Source organism: Eutrema salsugineum, unplaced genomic scaffold (genome assembly GCF_000478725.1).
Source record: "Eutrema salsugineum unplaced genomic scaffold, Eutsalg1_0 scaffold_6, whole genome shotgun sequence".
In the NCBI taxonomy this organism is placed as follows: Eukaryota; Viridiplantae; Streptophyta; class Magnoliopsida; order Brassicales; family Brassicaceae; genus Eutrema; species Eutrema salsugineum.
In genome coordinates this window covers 11,254,420-11,276,018 of record NW_006256547.1, presented here as the reverse complement: position 1 = coordinate 11,276,018, position 21,599 = coordinate 11,254,420, and the positions used below count along the sequence as shown (strand labels likewise).

Sequence of the window (21,599 nt, the reverse complement as noted above, 5' to 3'; positions counted from 1 at the left end):
AAATATAACAGTTCTATGAACTTATTTTTTAATTATGTACTTTTACTTTGTAATATTGGTCTTTTATATCATGGTTTTATTTGTGAAAATAATATAAATAAATGTAACATTTTTTTAAATATGACAATTTACCAACAAACAAAAAATGTAAAATAGAAATATTCGGTAACAGAATTCAGTAAGAAAAAAAGTCATAATATAAATCAGAATGTGACAATTGTGTTATAATGTAGTCACTAATTGCGATGGATTTGTGACATTATTGTTGTCGCAATTTATAACGGATTATTGACTGATAATCGCCGAACCGAACCGAACGGTTAACCAAAAAAAAAAAGGAAGAAAAGAGAGCCAAGATTAAAAAGGTCCCAAGCAAAAAGTGAAGCGAAGAGACACGTGAATGTCTGCTTCCATAGTTCTTTGAAGAATATGAGGTTGGGATTAACTTCACTTCATCAGCGAATCTGATTCCGTCACTTTGTTCTTGCCCCTTTCTTCTTCTTCTTCAATTCTTTTCTCTCTTATATTTGGTTTAAAAATTTCATTAGAAATCGCAGAAAACTTTAGCTGGCTTTCATAAGCAACAAAAAATCAAAGGTGTAATTCGTTCGATTCACTTAATTCGCACAATTTCTGGGTTTCCTTGGTCCTACTTGATCACAATTATCTTCCGATCGATGGGTCAATTTTATTAACTTCTAAAAAGTCAGCATCTTTCTTTGTTGCTCTCCTGTCTTTGTAGCAAAGATGAAACAGCTCTGTTCTTTGTTGTTCTTGTCTTGTCTCTATCTTGGATTGTTCGGAAAAGGATATTCTGGGAAACCAACAGTTGTTAAAATCGGTTCAATATTCAGTTTCGATTCGGTGATCGGGAAAGTTGCTAAGATTGCGATTAATGAGGCAGTGAAAGATGTGAATTCAAATCCCGACATCCTTCGAGGAACACATCTTCAGGTTTCAATGCAGAACTCCAATTGCAGTGGTTTTATGGGCATGGTTGAAGGTACATTTTGTCTGAGAGATGTCATCACTATTTTGGGATGTTTCAGTTGTTGATTTGTTTGGTAAATGAATTTGTTTGTTGTTGTAGCATTGAGGTTTATGGAGAAGGACATAGTTGGAATCATAGGGCCTCAATGTTCTGTAGTTGCTCATATGATATCTCATATGGCTAACCAACTACGTGTGCCTCTTCTCTCATTTGCTGTAACGGATCCTGTAATGTCGCCACTCCAATTCCCGTATTTCATTAGGACGAGTCAGAGCGATTTATACCAGATGGATGCTATCGCTTCAATTGTAGACTTCTACGGTTGGAAAGAAGTAATAGCTGTGTTTGTGGATGATGATTATGGAAGGAATGGTGTTGCTGCGCTTAACGATAAGCTTGCAAGTAGGAGATTGAGAATCACTTACAAGGCGGGTTTACATCCGGATAATGTGGCGAACAAGAATGAGATCATGAACATACTTATTAAGATCATGTTGCTTCAGCCTAGAATCATTGTGATTCATGTCTACTCGGAATTGGGTTTTGCGGTTTTTAAGGAGGCCAAGTATCTTGGAATGATGGGAAATGGATATGTTTGGATTGCTACGGATTGGCTTTCTACTACTCTTGACTCTTTGTCTCCGCTTCCCGCTGAGAGGCTGGAAACTATTCAAGGTGTTCTTGTTCTACGTCCGCACACACCTGATTCGAATTTGAAGCGGGAGTTTTTCTCGAGGTGGCGTAAGATACGTGGCGCTCCTTTGGCTCTTCACACATATGGTCTCTATGCTTATGATTCGGTTCTGGTCTTAGCACGTGCTTTAGATAAGTACTTCAAACACGGTGGGAAAATATCTTTTTCGAATGACTCAATGCTTGATGCCGTGGGGAAAAGCGGAAACCTCAACTTAGAAGCAATGACCGTCTTTGATGGTGGAGAAACTCTGCTTAAAGATATCCTCAGAACGCATATGGTCGGTTTAACAGGACTGCTTCAGTTCACTCCAGATAGGTCTCGGATCCGCCCTGTTTATGATATTATAAATGTGGCGGGAACTGGTGTTCGCCAAATAGGCTACTGGTCGAATCATTCTGGTTTATCAATTGTGCCACCTGAGTCACTCTACACAAATAAGCAACCAAATATGTCTTTTGGTACAACAAGTCCGAAACTAAGGCATGTTATTTGGCCAGGAGAAACGTTCCAAAAGCCACGCGGATGGGTTTTCTCAAACAATGGGAAAGAGCTCAAGATTGGCGTGCCTCGTCGCATCAGTTACAAGGAATTTGTGTCACAGATTCGTGGAACCGAAAATATGTTCAAAGGGTTCTGCATAGATGTTTTCACAGCTGCAGTGAACCTTTTACCTTACGCAGTCCCTGTCAAGTTTTTTCCTTATGGAGATGGAAAGGAGAATCCGAGCTACACGCATATGGTTGAGATGATAACAACTGGTGTGAGTGCACATTACATTCTTTCTAGTATAAGTTTTTTTCCGCTACAGTTTTTGGTTTCGTTTTCATTGCTCCTTACTTTTAAAATGAAATTACTGCAGAATTTCGATGGGGTAGTGGGTGATGTTGCCATCGTAACAAACCGGACAAAGATTGTAGATTTTACACAACCGTATGCAGCATCTGGACTAGTTGTTGTTGCTCCCTTTAAGAAACTGAATTCAGGAGCTTGGGCTTTTCTCCGACCTTTCAATCGACTTATGTGGGCAGTCACGGGTTGCTGCTTTCTCTTTGTCGGCATTGTTGTTTGGATCTTGGAGCATAGGATTAACGATGAGTTCAGAGGCCCACCTAAGAGACAATGCGTCACAATCCTCTGGTCAGTTTTACTATATTTTAGAGTTACAAAGAAAACGCAAACCCCATTTTATCTTGTAGGAGGTCGATCAACTTCATGTTTTCCTAGGCTGATCCACTAACTGTTTTTCTGATGTCTGCAGGTTTAGCTTCTCAACCATGTTTTTCGCGCATAGTACGTGGAAACAAAAAAAAAAGAGAATAGAAAACTTACCATCTCACTGGTGATTGCTGGCATTTTCTGACACGAGCCTTTTCCCTTGGTTTATCGCAGGAGAGAACACAGTTAGTACACTTGGGCGGTTGGTTCTGATCATATGGCTATTCGTTGTCCTAATAATCAACTCGAGCTACACGGCTAGTCTCACATCGATCTTGACGGTTCAGCAGCTCTCCTCGCCCATCAAGGGCATTGACAGCCTTAGAGAAATGGATGAACGGATCGGGTACCAGGTGGGTTCATTTGCAGAGCGTTATTTGAGAGATGAGCTCAACATATCAGAGTCACGGCTTGTTCCGCTTGGATCACCTGAAGCCTATGCCAAGGCTTTAAAAGATGGACCACGCAAAGGAGGTGTTGCTGCAATTGTGGATGAGCGTCCCTATGTCGAACTCTTCCTCTCCAGCAATTGCGCCTATAGGATCGTCGGTCAGGAGTTCACCAAAAGTGGCTGGGGCTTTGTAAGTATCTTCCAAATGCATTTGCTTTGTGGGCGCTTGTTAATTATGAGTACGTTCGGTTCATTCTGTTCAGTTTGAAAGATTTTGGTTTGGTGTGTTTAATTTCTTATGATCATCTCCTAACTATGAATGGGTTTTTTCTTAGGCATTTCCTAGAGACTCTCCTCTAGCAATAGATCTGTCAACAGCGATCTTGGAGCTGGCAGAGAACGGAGATCTGCAGAGGATCCACGATAAGTGGCTAATGAAGAATGCGTGCACTCTAGAGAACGCAGAGCTCGAATCAGACAGGCTTCACCTGAAAAGCTTCTGGGGGCTGTTTCTCATATGCGGAGTTGCGTGTGTCCTCGCTCTCTTTCTCTACTTTGTTCAGATCATCCGTCAGCTCTATAATGCAAAACCCAGTGAGGAAAATGATGCCATTGGGAGAGAGAATTATGACTCCTCCTCCTTGCGTTCTACTCGTCTGCAGAGATTCTTGTCGCTCATGGATGAGAGAGAAGACGTTTCTAAGGCAGGAAGCAAGAAGAGAAAGATCGATGGATCAGTGAACGATACTTCGGGATCAAGACATTCACGAGGATTCGACAGAGAAAAAAGCTTTAATTCGGTAAACCCATTAGATTGAAAGGGTAGTTACCCGAGACTTAGATATAATTTTACAACATCAAAAGATTCAAAACTGATTAGTTTCAAATTATATTCAAATAATGTTTTTCCTAATTCTGTAATGCTGATCTTTTTTTTTTTCTTTCTTTTGAGCAAAACTGTAATCCTAATCTTAGGAGGAGGTTTTGAGTCCTTTAAAAGAAGTGTGGACGAGTTAACACTATATTTGCAAATTTTTTTTTTTTTATTTTAAAGGCTCATTATGGGGAAATCGGTCATTTTATTACTCAACTAGTATATTTGCAATCAGCAAAAATAATCCTCTACTATGGTTGTTACAAAACAATTCTCTAACTCACTGTTGACCCTACAAAATCTGGATTAAAATAGTCAGAGCGACTTGAGAGGCTTCTTTTCGTTCTAGAGTTTCTTGCTGCTATAAATCACTCAAAACGGTGGTTCTTACTGAGAGGTTTTCTCGTTGATGACCTCTTGTTTTTTTTTTTTATTCCAGCCTTCCAGGAGTTATTTTTATTCTGGTTATTTGAAAACTACCCCATTTATAATTAGGAGGATTGCATTTTAGCTTTACAAAATTCTAAAATTAGTAAAACAACCTAACATTCTCGAAATTAGTACAATAAACCTAACACTTATAAAAACTCCAATTGTACCATCACCAAGCTTTGTTGAGAAAAAACGTATTTACAATAATATCATTATTATTATTTTTTCTATGTCAATAGCAACAATCACGCGTCAAAAATAAAAGTCTACCATCCTTAATGGTAGATTTAATTTTGGTGGTAAATTTAAAAAAATTTCGGTATGTAGACTTATTTTTCGGAAGTAGATTTGTGTAGATGTTGATAGATTTGTTCAGCATCAGTAGACTTATGGTGATAGACTTATATTTAACGAGATGGTAAACTTGATTTTCTTGGTAGATATTTTATTTATTTGATAGACTTCTTGGTAATCAAAATAAATTTATCACGAGCTGGTAGATATAATGAAGTTGAGTTGACTTGATGGGGTATGGTTGATCAAAATTGGTAGACTTAATTAGATTTAACGGTAGACTTGTTAGACAAAAAAATAGAATTATTCTTCAAAAATTTAAATATAATAGATTTGTTTTGTACTAGTAGATTTATTTTCTTTGTGTTAGATTTAAAAATTCTTGAAGGGACATGTGATTTGTGATAGATCTATGGGAAGATGTAATAGATATATTTGCGGGTGGTATACTTATTTTTAAAAATAAATTTATTTGGTAATACAATATATATATAACTCATTTGGGAGCCTCAAATGTTGATAGAGTTGTTTGGTAATACAAGTCTACTATACATCAAGTACATCAGTCTACCATTCTTATGAAACAATTATTAAATGTTTATGAAACAGTGTATCTGTCTGACCGTTGTATCGGTTTGAATCTGTGCTTTCTGCGTATAAATACAACATTTGGCTTGTTACAATGATAGGTTACAGAAAACTTACCATTCAGGTTTCCAATTGTATAACAACTCTACCATTAATTCATAACATTCATATTATAACAACTCTACCATTCGTTAGAGATTAATTGAAACAACTCTACCGTTAGTTTACTCTTAGAAAATATAACAACTCTACCAATTGTTAAATAAATCTACCATTAGGTTTAAACCTGCATTTAGTTTACAAAATCAGCCTAATATCATGTTTGCAGGGAGGGTTTGTCCATGCGACCAATCTACCAAATTATCAAAGGACCATCAACAACACAAAAATATGGTCCTATCAAAGTATAGTTATATCATCTCAGCTGAAGTGTGTCGGTAAACCATTTCGCCGGTAACTCCTGCATCATCGCAGCTTCATATTTCATCTGAATCCCAACAACAGATCCATCATTAAGGACTTCCATGACACATTCAAGAGCCAAACATTCATTAATCTTCAACGTATAAACCCCACAATCGACAATTTGTTGTTTTGAGGAACATTCTTCATAATGTATGTATGGAAGGCCGACACAGACACAATCTTCTCCGGTTAATAACGCAAAACAGTCAGAAAGGGAGAAAACGAAACGACGAACAAATTGACGAACAAAGAAACATTCTTACCAGAGAAGACGAAGGATTCTGACCAAACGATGCAAGCTTCAGGCTCTGTATTGACCGGAAGAACAACAAGACGATGCAGAACAGGTCGATTTCGTAAAAACTCAGTGGAAAAATTACATCTCGACTTCGTTCCTTATCGCAAACAAATTGCGTGTCCGGTATTGTGTTTTAATCGAAAAGTTTTGAATTAGGTTATTAAATCTCGATAAGATATAAATGAAAAGGTTTAAGAATTTTATTTTTTAAGAAATTAAAAATAGTTAAGAAATTATGTAAACAAAAAAAAACAGACTTTCGATAAGGTTAATTTAGTTAGAATGTATGTGAACTATGTTAGTTTAACAAAGTGATGTATTTGTGAAGTTATTCTAGTGTTTATTTTCTTTATAATTTGAAAAATACGCTGTTTTAAATTTCTTTGGATACCACTCTTGTATATGTAAAAACAAATAAAAACCTTTTGACATACTTTAAATTAGAAATTACATATTTTAATAAATGAAAAAAGGTCAAAATTATTAATATTATGATCATTAATGTTCTGGATAATTTCCAGAAGGGTGCGATACTGCAACCGCAATTAACATTTTCAGTAGTTATACCAGTTCTATACGGTAAAAATAAAGAGTAAATTAATACCAACATCTCACAAACTCTAACAACCACACACTATCTTAGGGCTAACGATCTGAAACGTTGAACGAAACCAGACCGTGACAATTAAATTATCTGGGACCAGATGTTGTCTCTTTCAGTGTTTGAGAGCTCAGACACAAGGCCACGACATTCTCAATCCTCATCCAATCCCTTCACGAATTAATAAATTTTTCCATTTGGGATTGTACCAACAACTAAAACCTATCACTAATTCTCACCTCACAAAATAAAAAAAAACGAATTCTTGATTTCCCAATTAAACCCTCATCCTCCTTATCCTTTTAGGGACAAAAAAACCCCAAATTCATGGCAGCTGAATATTCCGGTAGCCGGAGTTCCAACACGCAGCTTCTCGCTGAACTCGAAACCCTAAGTGAAAACCTTTACCAAAAACCTCAGGCTTCAGTTGGTCGGAGAACTAATTCTCTCGCTCTCCCTCGCAGTTCCGTTCCGTCCCTCGTGACGTCTGCCGATGAAGGACGAGCCGAAGATGTGACTGTACCGAAACCGCGGTCTCGGCGTTTATCGCTGTCTCCATGGCGTTCAAGACCGAAGCTTGAGGTAGAGGAGGAAGAGAGTCTGAACACGAATCAGAACAGAAGCATCAAGAGACCAGAGGAGTCGTCAATATTGGGATCGAATGTAAAGGAAGAGAGAAAAGGGATATGGAATTGGAAACCTATTCGCGGGTTGGTCCGAATCGGAATGCAGAAGCTGAGCTGTTTGTTATCGGTCGAGGTCGTGGCGGCGCAGAATCTACCGGCGTCGATGAACGGCCTAAGACTAGGGGTTTGCGTGAGGAAGAAGGAAACGAAAGACGGAGCCGTCCAGACGATGCCGTGTCGGGTTTCTCAAGGATCTGCAGATTTCGAGGAGACCCTGTTTATCAAATGTCACGTCTACTACTCGCCAGCGAACGGGAAAGGTGCTCCGGCCAAGTTCGAGGCTCGTCCGTTTTTAGTTTATCTTTTCGCCGTGGACGCTAAAGAGCTGGAGTTTGGAAGACATTTTGTGGATTTGAGCGAATTGATTCAAGAGTCTGTGGAGAAGATGAGTATCGAAGGAGCTAGAGTTAGGCAATGGGATATGAGTTGGGGGCTTTCAGGTAAAGCGAAAGGAGGTGAATTGGTTCTGAGATTAGGGTTTCAGATAATGGAGAAAGACGGTGGAGCTGGCATTTACAGTAAGCAAGGTGAATTAGGGATAAAACCGAGCAGTAAATCTAAGAATTTCTCTGGTTCCTTTGGGCGGAAGCAATCGAAAACCTCGTTTAGTGTCCCGAGCCCTAAGATGATGAGCCGCAGCGAAGCTTGGACCCCAGCTACAGGTGCGGAGTCTGCATCGGATCTTCAAGGAATTGAGCATTTGAATCTGGATGAACCCGATGAGAAACCCGGGCACAAAACAGAGGAAACAGAACAGAGAGCTAAAGATGATCAAGAAGTTATTGATGAAGGAGATGATCAGGAACATGATTTTGAAGTTGTGGACAAAGGAGTCGAGTTTGATGACGACATAGAAACTGAGAAATCCGATGGTACCATGGGCGAAGGATCCGTTGAGCCGAAGGAACAACATGTTAATATTGATGATCCACGGCACATAATGAGACTAACTGAGTTAGATTCGATTGCAAAGCAAATCAAAGCGCTTGAATCGATGATGAAAGACGATAGTAATGGAACGGAAGGTGAAGCAGAGTCACCAAGACTAGATGAAGAGGAACAGACAGTGACAAAAGAGTTCCTTCAGCTGCTTGAAGATGAAGAAACTGAGAATCTCAAATTCTACCAGCACAAAATGGAGATCTCTGAGCTGCGGTCTACCGAATCAGTAGAAGTAGAATCTGAGAATTACCTCTCAGATCTCGGAAAAGGCATAGGTTGCGTTGTTCAGACCAGAGACGGTGGTTACTTAGTTTCTATGAACCCTTTTGACACACTGGTCATAAGGAAAGAATCTCCTAAACTCGTGATGCAAATCTCGAAACAGATTGTTGTACTACCAGAAGCCGGATCAGCGATTGGATTCGAATTGTTTCACAGAATGGCGGGTTCGGGTAAGGAATTTGACTCGAAGATAGCTTCACTTATGGCGATGGACGAGCTAATGGGGAAAACAGGGGAGCAAGTGGCATTTGAAGGAATAGCTTCAGCGATTATACAAGGGAGGAACAAAGAGCGAGCAAACACTAGCGCAGCTAGGACGGTCGCAGCTGTTAAAACGATGGCTAATGCAATGAACAGCGGAAGAAGGGAGAGGATAATGACAGGAATTTGGAACGTGGAGGAGAATCCACTGAATTCGGCAGAGGAGGTTTTAGCCGTTTCTTTACAGAAGCTAGAGGAAATGGTGATTGAAGGACTAAAGATTCAAGCTGATATGATGGAGGAAGATGCTCCTTTCGAGGTGTCTGCTGCTAAAGGTCAACGGAATCCACTTGAATCGACCATTCCACTCGACGAGTGGCTCAAGGAGAATCGGATGCAGAAATCGCTGACGGTTCTGGCGACGGTGCAGCTACGAGATCCGACAAGGAGATATGAAGCTGTGGGAGGGACTGTCGTAGTGGCAGTGCAGGCCGAAGAGGAGGAGAAAGGGTTAAAGGTTGGTAGTTTGCATGTTGGGGGACTGAAAAGGAATGCGGCGGAGAAACGGAGGTTGACAGCAGCACAGTGGCTTGTGGAGTATGGAATGGGGAAGAAAGGGAAGAAGAAGAGCATTGTTAAGAGAAAAGAGAAGGAAGAAGACGAAGAAGAATTGTTGTGGAGCTTGTCGTCCAGAGTTATGGCGGATATGTGGCTCAAATCGATACGGAACCCTGATGTTAAGTTGCATAGCTAAGGTTGAGATATTCACATTACACAATAATATGCATCTGTTATCTGAAGTTGGTATATTGTTCTTTCCATTTTCCGCTTTTTACTATTATATTAAACAGAATAATACAAGAAATAACACTTACGAGAGATACAATGAATAATTTCTGTACTAGTTTTATTTTAAAAAACAAAAAAATCTGTGCTAGCTCGTCTCTCACTCACTGAGAATAAATGATGACACTACAAGAAAATATCCCGTTTACAATGACCATGCATATTCATTGTAAAAACATTGTTAATGGGATTATCGTCAATTTTCCGACAAAATCAAAATCGTCGTTAATAAAATACAAAAAATCTTGGTGTAAATAAAAACCTGAAAAATAGATTATAATAACTAAAAAAATAGTAATACTAAATAGATATATATACATTTTTTTTTATTAAAAGACATAAGAAGAATATTTATAAAATGAAAATAAATATAAAATAAGGCAAAAGATGATGAACAAAAATAAAAAGTAGAAGGAAGAAGAAAAAATCAAAACATAAAAAATACGATAGAGATGGACGAAGTATATGAAGAAGAATACATACACCAGATTATTAAAAACAGGAAACAAAATAATAAAAAAAAAGATAAAAAAAATCGAAAGAAAAAGAAGAAGTAAAAGAATAAGAAGAGGAGGAAGAAGAAGTAGAAGAATAAGAAGAGGAGGAAAAAGAAGAAGAAGTAGAACTCGTAGAGAAAGAGAAAGAGGAAGATGAAAAAAAAAAAGAAATAAAGAATAAAAGGAAAAAGAGCACAAAGCTTATAAAGAGGAATGTTGAAAAATACATCGACAAAAACGTGAAAGATGAGGAAAAAAAACAGAAAATGAAGATAACAAACTATGAAAATATAAAGATGGGAATGAAGAAAATTAAGAAAAAAATGATGAATTAACAGTTCTATAATTCGTAATAATAACTATTTAAAAATAAAATTCATGTGCAGATCATAAATATGTCTGCTTCCTAAGTATGTTCCTATTTTGATTGGATCTAAATGTTTAAGATTTATTCATCTCTGTTCAATTCTGTGCTATTATTGATGCTGATGAATGTATCCCAGACCTGAGATGTGAGATTACATACGCCTAGATCTTGATCACAACATGTCGTTTCAATTCCACCTGTAAAGCTTGCAAGTTAGATCTAATTAGATTTCTTGTGTGTTTGATTTTTTAAAACAGGTGTGGACTCTGTAGCCAGGTGGGAGATCTCTTCCAGACTACGATAAGATCAGTTACGGATTCAGGTTCGGATTCTCTCGCTCTTTCTCTTTGTTCACGGTTTGTATAGCCATTAATATCTTTCACATAATTACAAGTAGAGGAGAAACGAGATCGGTCTTAGTACATCTCAAAATTATGACGGTGGATTCTAGATGATTTTGCAGTTGGATCTGTCAACAAAAATGGTTGGTTGTTACGAACCGATCCTGAGTTTGAAATTTGTTTTTGTGTGTGTGTTTTGTGTTTTGGCCAATTTGGGTTTTGGATTGTTTGAGAAAAAGATGGGAGCTTAAAGTTGGAATGCATCGTTACAATTTGGGATCTGTTGATTCCTATATCGGCAGTGTATAGTGCATGTCTTGGAGAGAGAATCAGCTTCTTTATTAGAAAAGAAGAGAAAGATGGAAGCAATGAAGAAAATGGGACAGAGTGGAAAACCGTGGAAGTGGAAGAGAACTAGTTAGAGAAGTTACCATCAATGGCTGCTTCAGTTTAAAAGGAAATGGCAGTAACCATGGAAACTCTCTTAGTGGATAAAGTATGACGATGAGACCACTATGCTCTCCTTGTCTAAGACTCATGATGATGATGATGATCACCCATGGAATCGACACTGATAATTTTCAAGGTGCCTGTTACCTGTACGAAGGTTGACCTGTAAAACATATGTATATACACACAAGCTTTTTTCTTCTTCTCTTTTTTTGTTAATAGATTAAGAGTCGTTTTGTTTGTGTGCACAGTCTAAGAACATTAATACTTCAATACAAAAAAATTCTGTTGATATATGATTATGATTGAGTTGCACATTAGTTATTGAATTATTTCTGAATTTCCTTTTAATTAAGGTTGAATTGTATAAACTATATACAAAGACTTTGTAACAAAATTAGATATATTCTTCCACAAATGGCAAAGAGAGAGAAAAAATCAAGACTTCAACTTTCTGTAAGAGACAATTAGAGCAAGCTAACATCTTGTTTTAATATATTAATTCTTAAAAATAGTGTGGTGGATCCAAAGTCCAAAAAGAATACTATTTTTGCTAACAGCAAATTTTCATGGACACATAAAGTTATCAACTACTTATAGAAATTGTTAGCTTTAGCGCCGAATAAAAAAACAAATTTCAACTTGCACTACAATGACGTAATACTCTTCTTAAAAAACCAATCACACATGTTTGTAGTGCACGTTATCTCCCCCGCTCCAAACATATCTTAAATGACAAAGATTTTCCAAATTGTGAAAACAAACATCATAGAATCCCCCTTCGCATTAGAATTTTCCAGTATCTTCAGTCATTGCTATGTTTTGTCTGTGTTGGTCTAGCTCTCAGATATTTGTCTGGTGCTATTGATAATGAATATCACATAAGATGTAAAACAGTAGATCTATAAATTCGAGAAATTAGATAAAATTATGTTTAACATAGTAAAATGTGACCAGATTTTTGTTAATAAGTTTGTGTCTTCCTTAGAGATTTTAGGTAAATTTTATTGGTAATTTTTGGTCATCTGATGTAGTGTGAGTGCGGGAACAAGTTTTATCTTAATAGAATCAATTAAAGCCGCAAATGCAAATCTAATCGGTTGTAATACTTAGGGATCAAATTCACATAGAAGGAGGATCTTTTCTGTAAAAACCTTTGAAAGAGATTAAAGCAAGGAAGTTTAAAACTAATAAATATTTAAAAGGGGTTTTGGGGTGTCACTAAAAACGTAAATCCTAAAGTAAACGGAAAAAGGAATAAACGATTAAAACTAAAAATGACCTAATCTATAGACTTAAGAAAATTGGATGGAAAGTAAAATGACCTAGTATAAAAAGTTTGAATAAAAATCGAAGTAAACTTATAAATACGAGATGCTGGGTTTCCAGGGAAATTATCTCTGGGTATGAACAATTCAAAACATTGCTAAAAGGTAATTTAAAAGATCCTACCTAAAACTTTTAGAACTTGAGCTCAAAGGTATGACGATGTCACTGTCGTCATCATAACCAACTGTCAAAAACGATCTTGACCAGTAGGTTTCCACTCTGGCTCCGGAAGCGAGTGTACGAAATCTTGCACTAGGCTCATCTATATTCACAACTCACTCATAGGTAGATTTCCACTTCTATGGCAGAATTACTCTTCTCAAACTAGATCTAGCCCCTAATGAAAACTTTCGCAACACTACGAACCTAAATCAGATTATAGTTCATGACGATACTCCATGCATTAAAAATAAGTTTAGAAGAAAAAGTTCTTTAATAAGTCCTTTAATAGAGAAGGAAAGTGTATCGTCTAGAGCTCTTGGATTGGCTTTCTTCTTGTAGCACAAGGTGACTGAAGCCAGAAACTCTTTAGTGTAGCTCTCAAATGTTGGAAAGCTCTGCTCCATAAAAGATCTGAGTCCAAGTGAATCAAGATACCATACCACATCTTCTCTGATTCCAAGCATTTCTAGAGTGGAGTAGTCAATCTCTGGTGTAGGCTAGATCTTGAGCTTCTCAAGCTGCTCTAAGTAGTTTATGTTCAGATCAAGAGCCTGTCCAACAAACTTCACTCTAGTCCTGGACGAAGAAATGATGCTGCGAGGTGGTGATGCTACTCGGCGAGATGTAGAGGTCCTTCCTTTATATTCTGTGATGATCTTCTTTTGTGCAGATATGAAGTTGGCCAGAGGAGCTCTACTGCTCAAATGTGTCTCATTCAAAGCATCCAATGTCTCCTAGGAATGAGGCTTTTTCGCATGTGCACTCCTCTTTGTGCGTATGAGACGTGCTCGCGAAAGTTCCATAGTCTGCAAAACAAATACAAATTCTCGAGAAACCAAGTGAATAAGGTTGCAATTTGAATCAATTCTTATGAGCAATGATGGTTATACATCATCTACAAACATATTCAAAAGGCAAACAAGCTAATCAGGGAGTTCATGACTATTTTTCGGGTTTATGATGTTCTTCATATGAATTTTCAAAATTAGATGTGTTTGATGATTATTATATGAAATCTAAGTAGGTTACCTAGTCATAGCAACTAATCACTCTAGATTTAACAAAGCTAGACAATAGAGCTTCACCATAATGGACTTTTTTTAAGTGTTCCAGATTTTAGATTTAGAAAATCTCAAATTCATAGAATCTAGGTGTTAAAATATGAATTTAAACAACCCAGAAGTCTATTTTTAAGCTCAATAACTATCTTAAATAATCCTAAGGTGAATTTCCAGTGAATCTAGAGAAATCCTAAAATTGAGTTCATGTGAAAAAGTGAAGAATTTGGATCCATACCTTGAGGAAAGTGTAAGATAATGATAGCTTTGGAATCTCCTTTGAAAAAGAGTGAGATAGGGTTAAAAATTTGAATGGAAATTAGAATATTTGAAAACTGCTCTTTTCTCAAAATCTCCAAGCTTGTTGGGGAAGATGAAGAGAAAACTCTTTTTGATCTAAAAATCCTCTTTTCTCTTTTAAAAAGGTTTTTTTCTAGGAAATTTTATTTTTAAAAGTTTATAAAGACTTACTGATAACACCGTATTTTGACCACTTTTTTGGATCGTTTTGAAATACTTTTTCTATGTTTTTAATTGCTTTTAATTATTTTTATTACGTTTTTCTAGTATTTGTAGTTCCAAGACTCTTTTCAGGTAACTTAAGGAAAAACTTAACAAAATGGATTAAAAACCAGATTTCAGCTCAGAGTCAAACCGTCAGAAGTTCACCCCCGATTGAAGGCCTTCTCACCGTCTGATCCAGTTCAAATTTGGAGATCTTAAAGATGGAAGTATCAGCTTTCCAGCACACTTTACAGCTTGGCAATCCAACGGTTCAATCAAAAGATACGCGAAGAGCAAGATGTCCCGTAAACCAGCCGACAAGCGTTTCCACCCGCGGCCAACAGACCAATCCCCGCGGTCACAGCCATCCCGACCGCGGCCAGCCACCCATTTCCCGCGGTCACGCACTTCTCGACCGCGGCCAGCTAATTCCGACTCCGAAGGCCCATTTCTGAAGCCCATATCATTTTCCCAGCCTTGATTCCGGAACCCTAGACCCTAGAGATGTCTTGAGCACTATAAATACATGTTTTAGGAACCCTAATTCGTATGACCTCATATGTTCTTATTGTTTTAGAATACTTTTTAAGTTTTAGGTTTTAGGGAGAGAGAGATTTGTCTCTTGAACCCTTGTTCTTTCTTTTTTAATTTCGGTTTCTATTCTACTTTTTAATACTATGTTTTTGATTTTGTTTATCATGTCTGAGTAGTTTTATTGTTGGGTCTAAGGGATTTTCGATGGGGATTTATATGTTCGGTGAGGATTCTATTGGCTATTGAGCCGAATCTTAGAACTTTTTCTTCTGAATTCGTTTTTACTGCATGAGAGTAGCGTCATGAACGACAATCTGATCCCGATGCTTGGTGACACGAAAGTGTTCATCCGGTGTCAGATCTAGTTTGGGAGAGCAAAACAAACATAGGAGTGGAAACCTACCTATGGGCGATTTGTGAATGATGACGAGTCTTAAACATAATGCATCTCTTCTTTTCCAGGGCCAGAGTGGAAACCTACTGGTCAGGGTTGAGAGAGATAGTTGTCTATGATCACGACAGTGGCGTATTCATACGTTAATGACTCCAGTTCGAAAAGTTTAAGCTAAGATCTTATCAAATTTACTCTCTAGCAATGTTTTGAATCGTTCGTACCCCTGAGAAAACTTCCCTGAACCCCAGCGATTTCTTTCTTATAGATTTACACCAATTTTCATTCAAGCTTTAGTCTAGTTTATTTACTCTTTCAATCGATTTTCATTTAAGCAATTAGGTTTAGCCGTTTTTCTCGTTTTTACCCGTTTTCGTTAAGTTTAGTTATTAGGTCATTTTAATTCCCATAATTTCTCTTTAGGATTCGTTTTTACATTTTAAACACACCACCAAAACCCTCACAAAACTCGCTTGGTTCTAGACTTCCTTACTTTATATTTCTTTCAAAGGTTTTTGCAAGAAAGATCCTCCTTCCCTGTGGATTCGATCCCTAAGTGTGCACTTGCGGCTATTGATTTCATTTAGGGTAAAACTTGACACCCTCACGACACACCACATCAAGTTTTTGGCGCTGTTGCCGGGGAAGGCACACGTTTTCTTTTCCGCAAAACCCTAAGAAAGGTTGGTAAATCGCTTTGAGACTTGGTATTAAACACCTGCGCATGACTAGAGCAAAGATTAGTCTAGCTGATGATTCCAATGCAATACCTCAAGGAACAGCTCACGAAATTCCTTTGAGAATAGGAGATTGCATAGGGCCTGTTGACTTCTACATTGTCGAGACGAGAGACGCAACATATCCAGTGATTCTCGGATGGTCTTTTCTAGCAACTTCCGGAGCTATAATGGACAGGCCAAACCGGAGGATTTCAACAGCAAAGCCGGAAAATGTTCTGCAACAGAAGAATTAGAAAAAGAACTTTGGAGTGACGAAGAACCTGCTAGGCAAAGCAAGGAGATGTCGAAAAAGACTTGTCTCAGGACAAGGTCTTCTTCATTGGACTAAGCCACGTCCAACATCAAAAGTCGAGCTAAACGACTAAACAGAAGCGCTTAATGGGAGGCAACCCATTTAGGTATTGTTTTCTTTAGGATCTTTCTTTCTTTTTCTATTGATCTTTTTCTTTTTCTTTCTCTTAGTTTCAGGTGTTTCTTATAAAACAAAAAAAAGCCAAAAAAATCAAAAAACCCGAAAAAACCAAAAAGAAGGATGGTCCCTGACTGCTCGGCCCGGCAGGAACCAAGGAGAAGCAGGAACAGGCCGCGAGATAAGCCCCCGCGGTCGCAGGTGTTCTGACAGCGGGAAACGTATGGTCGACCGCGGCCGCGTCTTTCTAACCGCGGCCGCGTCTTTCTAACCGCGGCCGAGCACCGGTTTGCCGCGGTCGCGCTACCTCTGACCGCGGCAAATGGTCGTTGAGATCAAACCCGACCCCAAACCACCCACTTCACCTCATTCCACCTCACCAATTCCCACTCCACCTCATTCATCACCCTCCACCACCTTCATCACCACCTATCACCTTCCCAAACCTCTTCGAAAGAATCCGGTTCATCTCCACCAGCATCGAAAATCCAGGTAAGTTCTCTTTGGCCTTACCAATTCGATTAACTATGCATTTTTCTCATCCAATCTTGACTTGTTTCACACTAAGGACAGTGTGATTTAAGTCTGGGGGAGGATTTCATCCCTTTCTAACCACTTTTTTTTCATGAGTCTTGCATTATCTACACTTTTTGCATTTTCCTTAAAGTTTTTCAAAACCGGTTTTCAAAACAAAATATGTTTTAAAGGGAATGGTGAACATGAATCAATGATAGTTGACTGTGTGCTTTTAGACTGTTCTTAGTGACATGCTCATTTGAAACGAAGTACCCCAGAGGAATTTGAATCATTTCGATTTAGATGAAAGAATACACTAGCTCTGTTTTATTTGGACTTAATTTGGACTTAACTTTCTCATTGAAGCATTAGACCAGGGAAACGAATCATACATTCAGGATTCCTTTATCCTTTTACCACTCTCAGTTGATCCTGAATGGCTAGTTCATCTTTAGCTAGTTCCCCACCTTAACCAATCCTCTTTCAAACCACATGCACTCTTGTTTTCTATTGTCTTATATGCAGATAAGTGCAAAAACGTTGGAGAGAAAGAGGAACGACGCAGTTTTCAGTCACCAAGGACAGAGACCTGCGATTTGCCGGAAAAATTCCCGGAAGGATTCGACACAAGTGGAAGCTCAGTTTGCCTAAGAAAAATCTCAAATTTTGGTACAATCTCATCCTCTAGTCTCTCTCTCTTTAAAAGGCATTTCCTTTTCAAAAAAAAAAAAATCTTAAAATAAGAAAAGAAAGGAAATAAAAGCCTTAGAGAGTCTAGAGAGGTCGAATTTTAAGTCCCAAGACAACTGGAGTTTGATTTTATGGAGTTATGGAGATCATTTTCTGATTCCCGGAAAGAATCTAATTCTGGGGGAATAGCTGTTTACAACAAAGGAGGAAGAATTATGCAACAACATTTGGCAAGAAGAAGTGACTGAAAATTGCGGTCATCAACAGGTCCTTATCTCTCTTGCGGTTTTGCATATTATCTTGCATCCTCCAGATTCATCAGGTAACCCGAAACACTTTAACTCCACCACTTAAACAGCCCTTTAATGCCAAACGCCGTCTACCCTGGATGATGTCTTTAATGAGAACTCACTATTGAACTTAATGAATGTAGAGAGCTAGTTGACTGGAATCAAGATTTAGATTGTTTAAGTTTTGCATGACGGAAAAAGTGGACTAGTATCTTTTGTGTATTGGTGAGAATTTTCTAGACTAAATTGTGGATCAATGCACGATCTTTGGTTCTACTTTAGTATGACCCTTGTGCTCCAACGAAATTGAGCTCCTCTTCTTGAGCATATGTGTCATCTTCCTCATAGCTTACATCATCTTCATTACCTGCAGGAGTCTCACAAGCATGTGTATTCTTATTTTGAGATTTAATAAGTTGACTTACCATTCTTTTTAGCTCAGCAATCTCTCTTGATTCATGACTAATGATAGTCTTCTTTGATATGCCATATTCAGGGTGGTTGTTGTTGTTGGCTACAGCGAGATTCTCGATGAATGCTCTCCCTTGTGTTACAGTCTTTGAACCAAAATCTCCATTACTAGCAGTGTCAAGAGATAGTTGATACTTCTGCTGAAAATTTGGGGAAGAACACAATTAAAAATTTATAATTTGGAGATTTCTGTTTAGAAACAAAACGCTGTCGTTTTGGTTAACGATAATTTTGACTGGAATTTAACTTCATCTAATTGATCTGTTAAGAAAATTTATGACGTGCCTGAATTAGCGTGGTAAACAAAAATAGGAGACTAAATTAGAAAGTCAATAAAAGTTGAAGATTACAATTTTTCATCGAGTAGTTCAGGGTTTTTTTTGACTGAATGTTGTAAATTCAAAATTTTTTTGGTATTTTCCCCCACCATCATAGTATCTGCCGAGGACGTGGATGGTGGGAACCACATGGACGTGGATGGTGACTCTATAAACATATCCATATTGGAGATGCAATATGACCCATAAATAGTAGACACAGCCATCATAGCATTCGTCGAGGACGTGGATGGTGAGAACCAGATGGACGTAGATGGTGTCTATATATACATACCCATATTTGAGATGCAATATGACCAATAAATGGTTGTGACCATCATGGTCAGTGGATACATCCAGACGATTAGGTGGAGTCCGGTGCTAATTTTCCTAAAAGGAGATATTCGATGAATTTGTAGATGTGTCCATATTCTCAACATATAAGATGTGGACAGGTCTACATGGACACCATTACATGTACATGGTTTATCGAACAAAGCACAACAACCATAACAAGGTACTCAAAATTTTTTCTCACACCAGATTGAACAAGATTCTACAAGTGTTCATATTGTCTCACTTATGCATTTATCTTAAAACATGAGTTCATATGGTCGTTTTTTAAAATATAATTTATGTCTACTGAAGTAAGAACACATGGAGACGAACAAATAGGATTGTGTCGTATACAAGTTGACATGGACAATTAATTTCAATTGTCTGCAACTATTCAGATCTGGAGAAATGCGAATTTTGGCATGCTCATCTGGTGTTGTCGAGTTATGGTGACGCAGGAAAGTATCAGCGGGTTTAATAGCTGAAGATGAAGAGTGGTAGTAGAGAAAATTTGTGGCCACCGCTGATTAAAAAAAGAAGAAGAAGATAACTGATAACATCATATTTTGACCACTTTTATGGATCATAATTATGTCTTATGCAGGTGTTTTAACTCAGTTTTCAACGGTTTTTAAAGTGTTTTCAATGTTTTAAAGTTTCAAAAGATTTTTCAGGAAACTTGGACAAAAGATATGCTATTTGGAACAAATAACAATTTTGGATAAATGGAGATCGTCAGAAGTATGGCAAGCGATGAAAACCTTCTCACCATCCGATCACCCCCAAATTTTGTGACAACACAGAGGATACAACCAGCTTTCTAATGCACTTGGTTTGGATACAATCTAACGGTTAGATATTCAGATACACCCAATGCGATAAAGACAGAAAATGCAGTCTCGCAAGATGGCACAAGACGGGACCGCGGCCAAAGGCTATTTCCCCATGGGTAGAAGCACCGCGACCGCGGCCATTAGTCATTCACTTCCCAGACGATCCAATTAAAGCCCAAGTCAATTCCCTTTATTATTTTTGAAGCCCTAAATATCTAGGACAACTCCAAAAGCTATAAATACCCCCTTTAGGTCATTCTAAAGGGTGTGTTCGTTTTTGTGCTTAGATTTTCGTTTGAGACTCACAACACCTAGAGAGAGAGAGGCCGTCGTTTTAGAAGTAGGAGCCTCCGAGGGTGAGCATCATCGCGCCTCCACCGTCGCCTCTGCTCTTTGTTCTTCTTCCCTGTTTTCTTTAATTTCCTGCAACTTTCAATACTCTGTGATGATTGTTTACAATATGTTTGAGTAGTTTCCCAGTTGGGTTTAAAGGGATTTTTCAAAGGGAAGTTTGTAAGTCTTTACTTATGAATTGATAGATTTAGGATTATTAATCTTTTAGATGTTCTTCGTTTGCCTTTAATCTTACCGCGTGATTCTCTGCTGGCCACTTAGAAACCGATCTGATATGATATGCTGCAAAAGCTTTCATTGATTGTCTGAACTAGGGTGAAACAAGCAATGATTCTATAGGAGTGGAAACCTACCTGTAGTTGAGTTGTGAATGTTGATGAGTCTTGTTCTGCTATTGCATCTTCTCTCTTCCAGGATCAGAGTGGAAACCTACTAATCAGAGTTACGTGAGATAGTTGTTTAGTGCTGCGAAAGTAGGCTATTCATACTTCTGTGCCTCGAGTTCTAGAACATACGTAGTTGATTACCTTTATCACTTGTTTAAAATAGACATATTTTAGTCCATGAATCCCTGCGATACCCTTAAGCCCAACGTTCGTTTTCTATTGCTTACAACCTTTGCTTTTTCATTCGATTTTTCCTTGCTTTCATTCGCCTTCAATTTCATTCGCCTTTTACTTGCTTTCATTTGCTTTCGTTTTTCAATTGCTTTTTACTTGCTTTTTAGTTTAGATTTAGTGACAACCAAAACCTAAAACCAAAATCCAAACTTGTTTAGTTCTAGTCTGATTTAACCATTAGCGTGAATTTGTACTGAAACAACTAAGTCTATGTTGATCGATACCCTAAGTACTACAGCGCACATCTGTGCACTTGCATACATTTAGGGGTTATAAATTTAAAACTTGAAGCTAAGTAAAACCGACCAACCCCGTTTACAATCGCATCAAGTTTTTGGCGCCGTTGCCAGGGACTTTGATTTGTTTCGTTGCGAATCCAAGCTTAAATCCATTAGAACACTTGTTTACGTTTACTTTTTCTTTTGAATTTTTCAGATTTGTTTGCAATGGGAGACCGGAAACACGTTCCCGGAACTCTTGGTGATCCACCATATCACGTGGATGGTGATCCGATCGATGATGATGACCTGAGTAATGATGAGTTTGAATAACCAATCTATGATGACAATGAGCTAATCAGATCGGTA

At 38.0% G+C, this 21,599-nt stretch overlaps 2 protein-coding genes across 3 annotated transcripts; both read left to right on the top strand.

The window, feature by feature from the left end:
* The first annotated feature begins 392 nt into the window (after nt 1–392).
* On the top strand, nt 393–4,310 carry LOC18012657 (glutamate receptor 3.3). Of its 2 annotated transcripts, XM_024151198.1 has the most exons (7): nt 393–597; nt 743–1,003; nt 1,091–2,448; nt 2,548–2,825; nt 2,947–2,978; nt 3,078–3,484; nt 3,630–4,310. In XM_024151198.1, exons 2-7 carry the CDS (start codon nt 748–750, stop codon nt 4,110–4,112), a joined length of 2,814 nt encoding a protein of 937 aa, XP_024006966.1. In that variant the 5' UTR covers nt 393–597; nt 743–747; the 3' UTR covers nt 4,113–4,310. The 2 variants fall into 2 exon arrangements, with proteins under 2 accessions (XP_024006966.1, XP_006396004.1); XM_006395942.2 differs by having other exon boundaries at nt 393–1,003.
* Nucleotides 4,311–7,066: 2,756 nt separating this feature from the next.
* LOC18012656 (protein PLASTID MOVEMENT IMPAIRED 1) lies at nt 7,067–9,855 on the top strand. Its single transcript, XM_006395941.2, has one exon. It carries the CDS (start codon nt 7,174–7,176, stop codon nt 9,709–9,711), a length of 2,538 nt encoding a protein of 845 aa, XP_006396003.1. The 5' UTR covers nt 7,067–7,173; the 3' UTR covers nt 9,712–9,855.
* Nucleotides 9,856–21,599: the final 11,744 nt, after the last annotated feature.

Coding starts and splice junctions, on each gene's coding strand:
- LOC18012657 (XM_024151198.1), top strand. CDS start 748: ATGAAACAGCTCTGTTCTTTGTTGTTCTTGTCTTGTCTCTATCTTGGA. Junction 1,004..1,090: donor TTTTATGGGCATGGTTGAAG/GTACATTTTGTC, acceptor TTGTTGTTGTAG/CATTGAGGTTTATGGAGAAG. Junction 2,979..3,077: donor AACCATGTTTTTCGCGCATA/GTACGTGGAAAC, acceptor GGTTTATCGCAG/GAGAGAACACAGTTAGTACA.
- LOC18012656 (XM_006395941.2), top strand. CDS start 7,174: ATGGCAGCTGAATATTCCGGTAGCCGGAGTTCCAACACGCAGCTTCTC.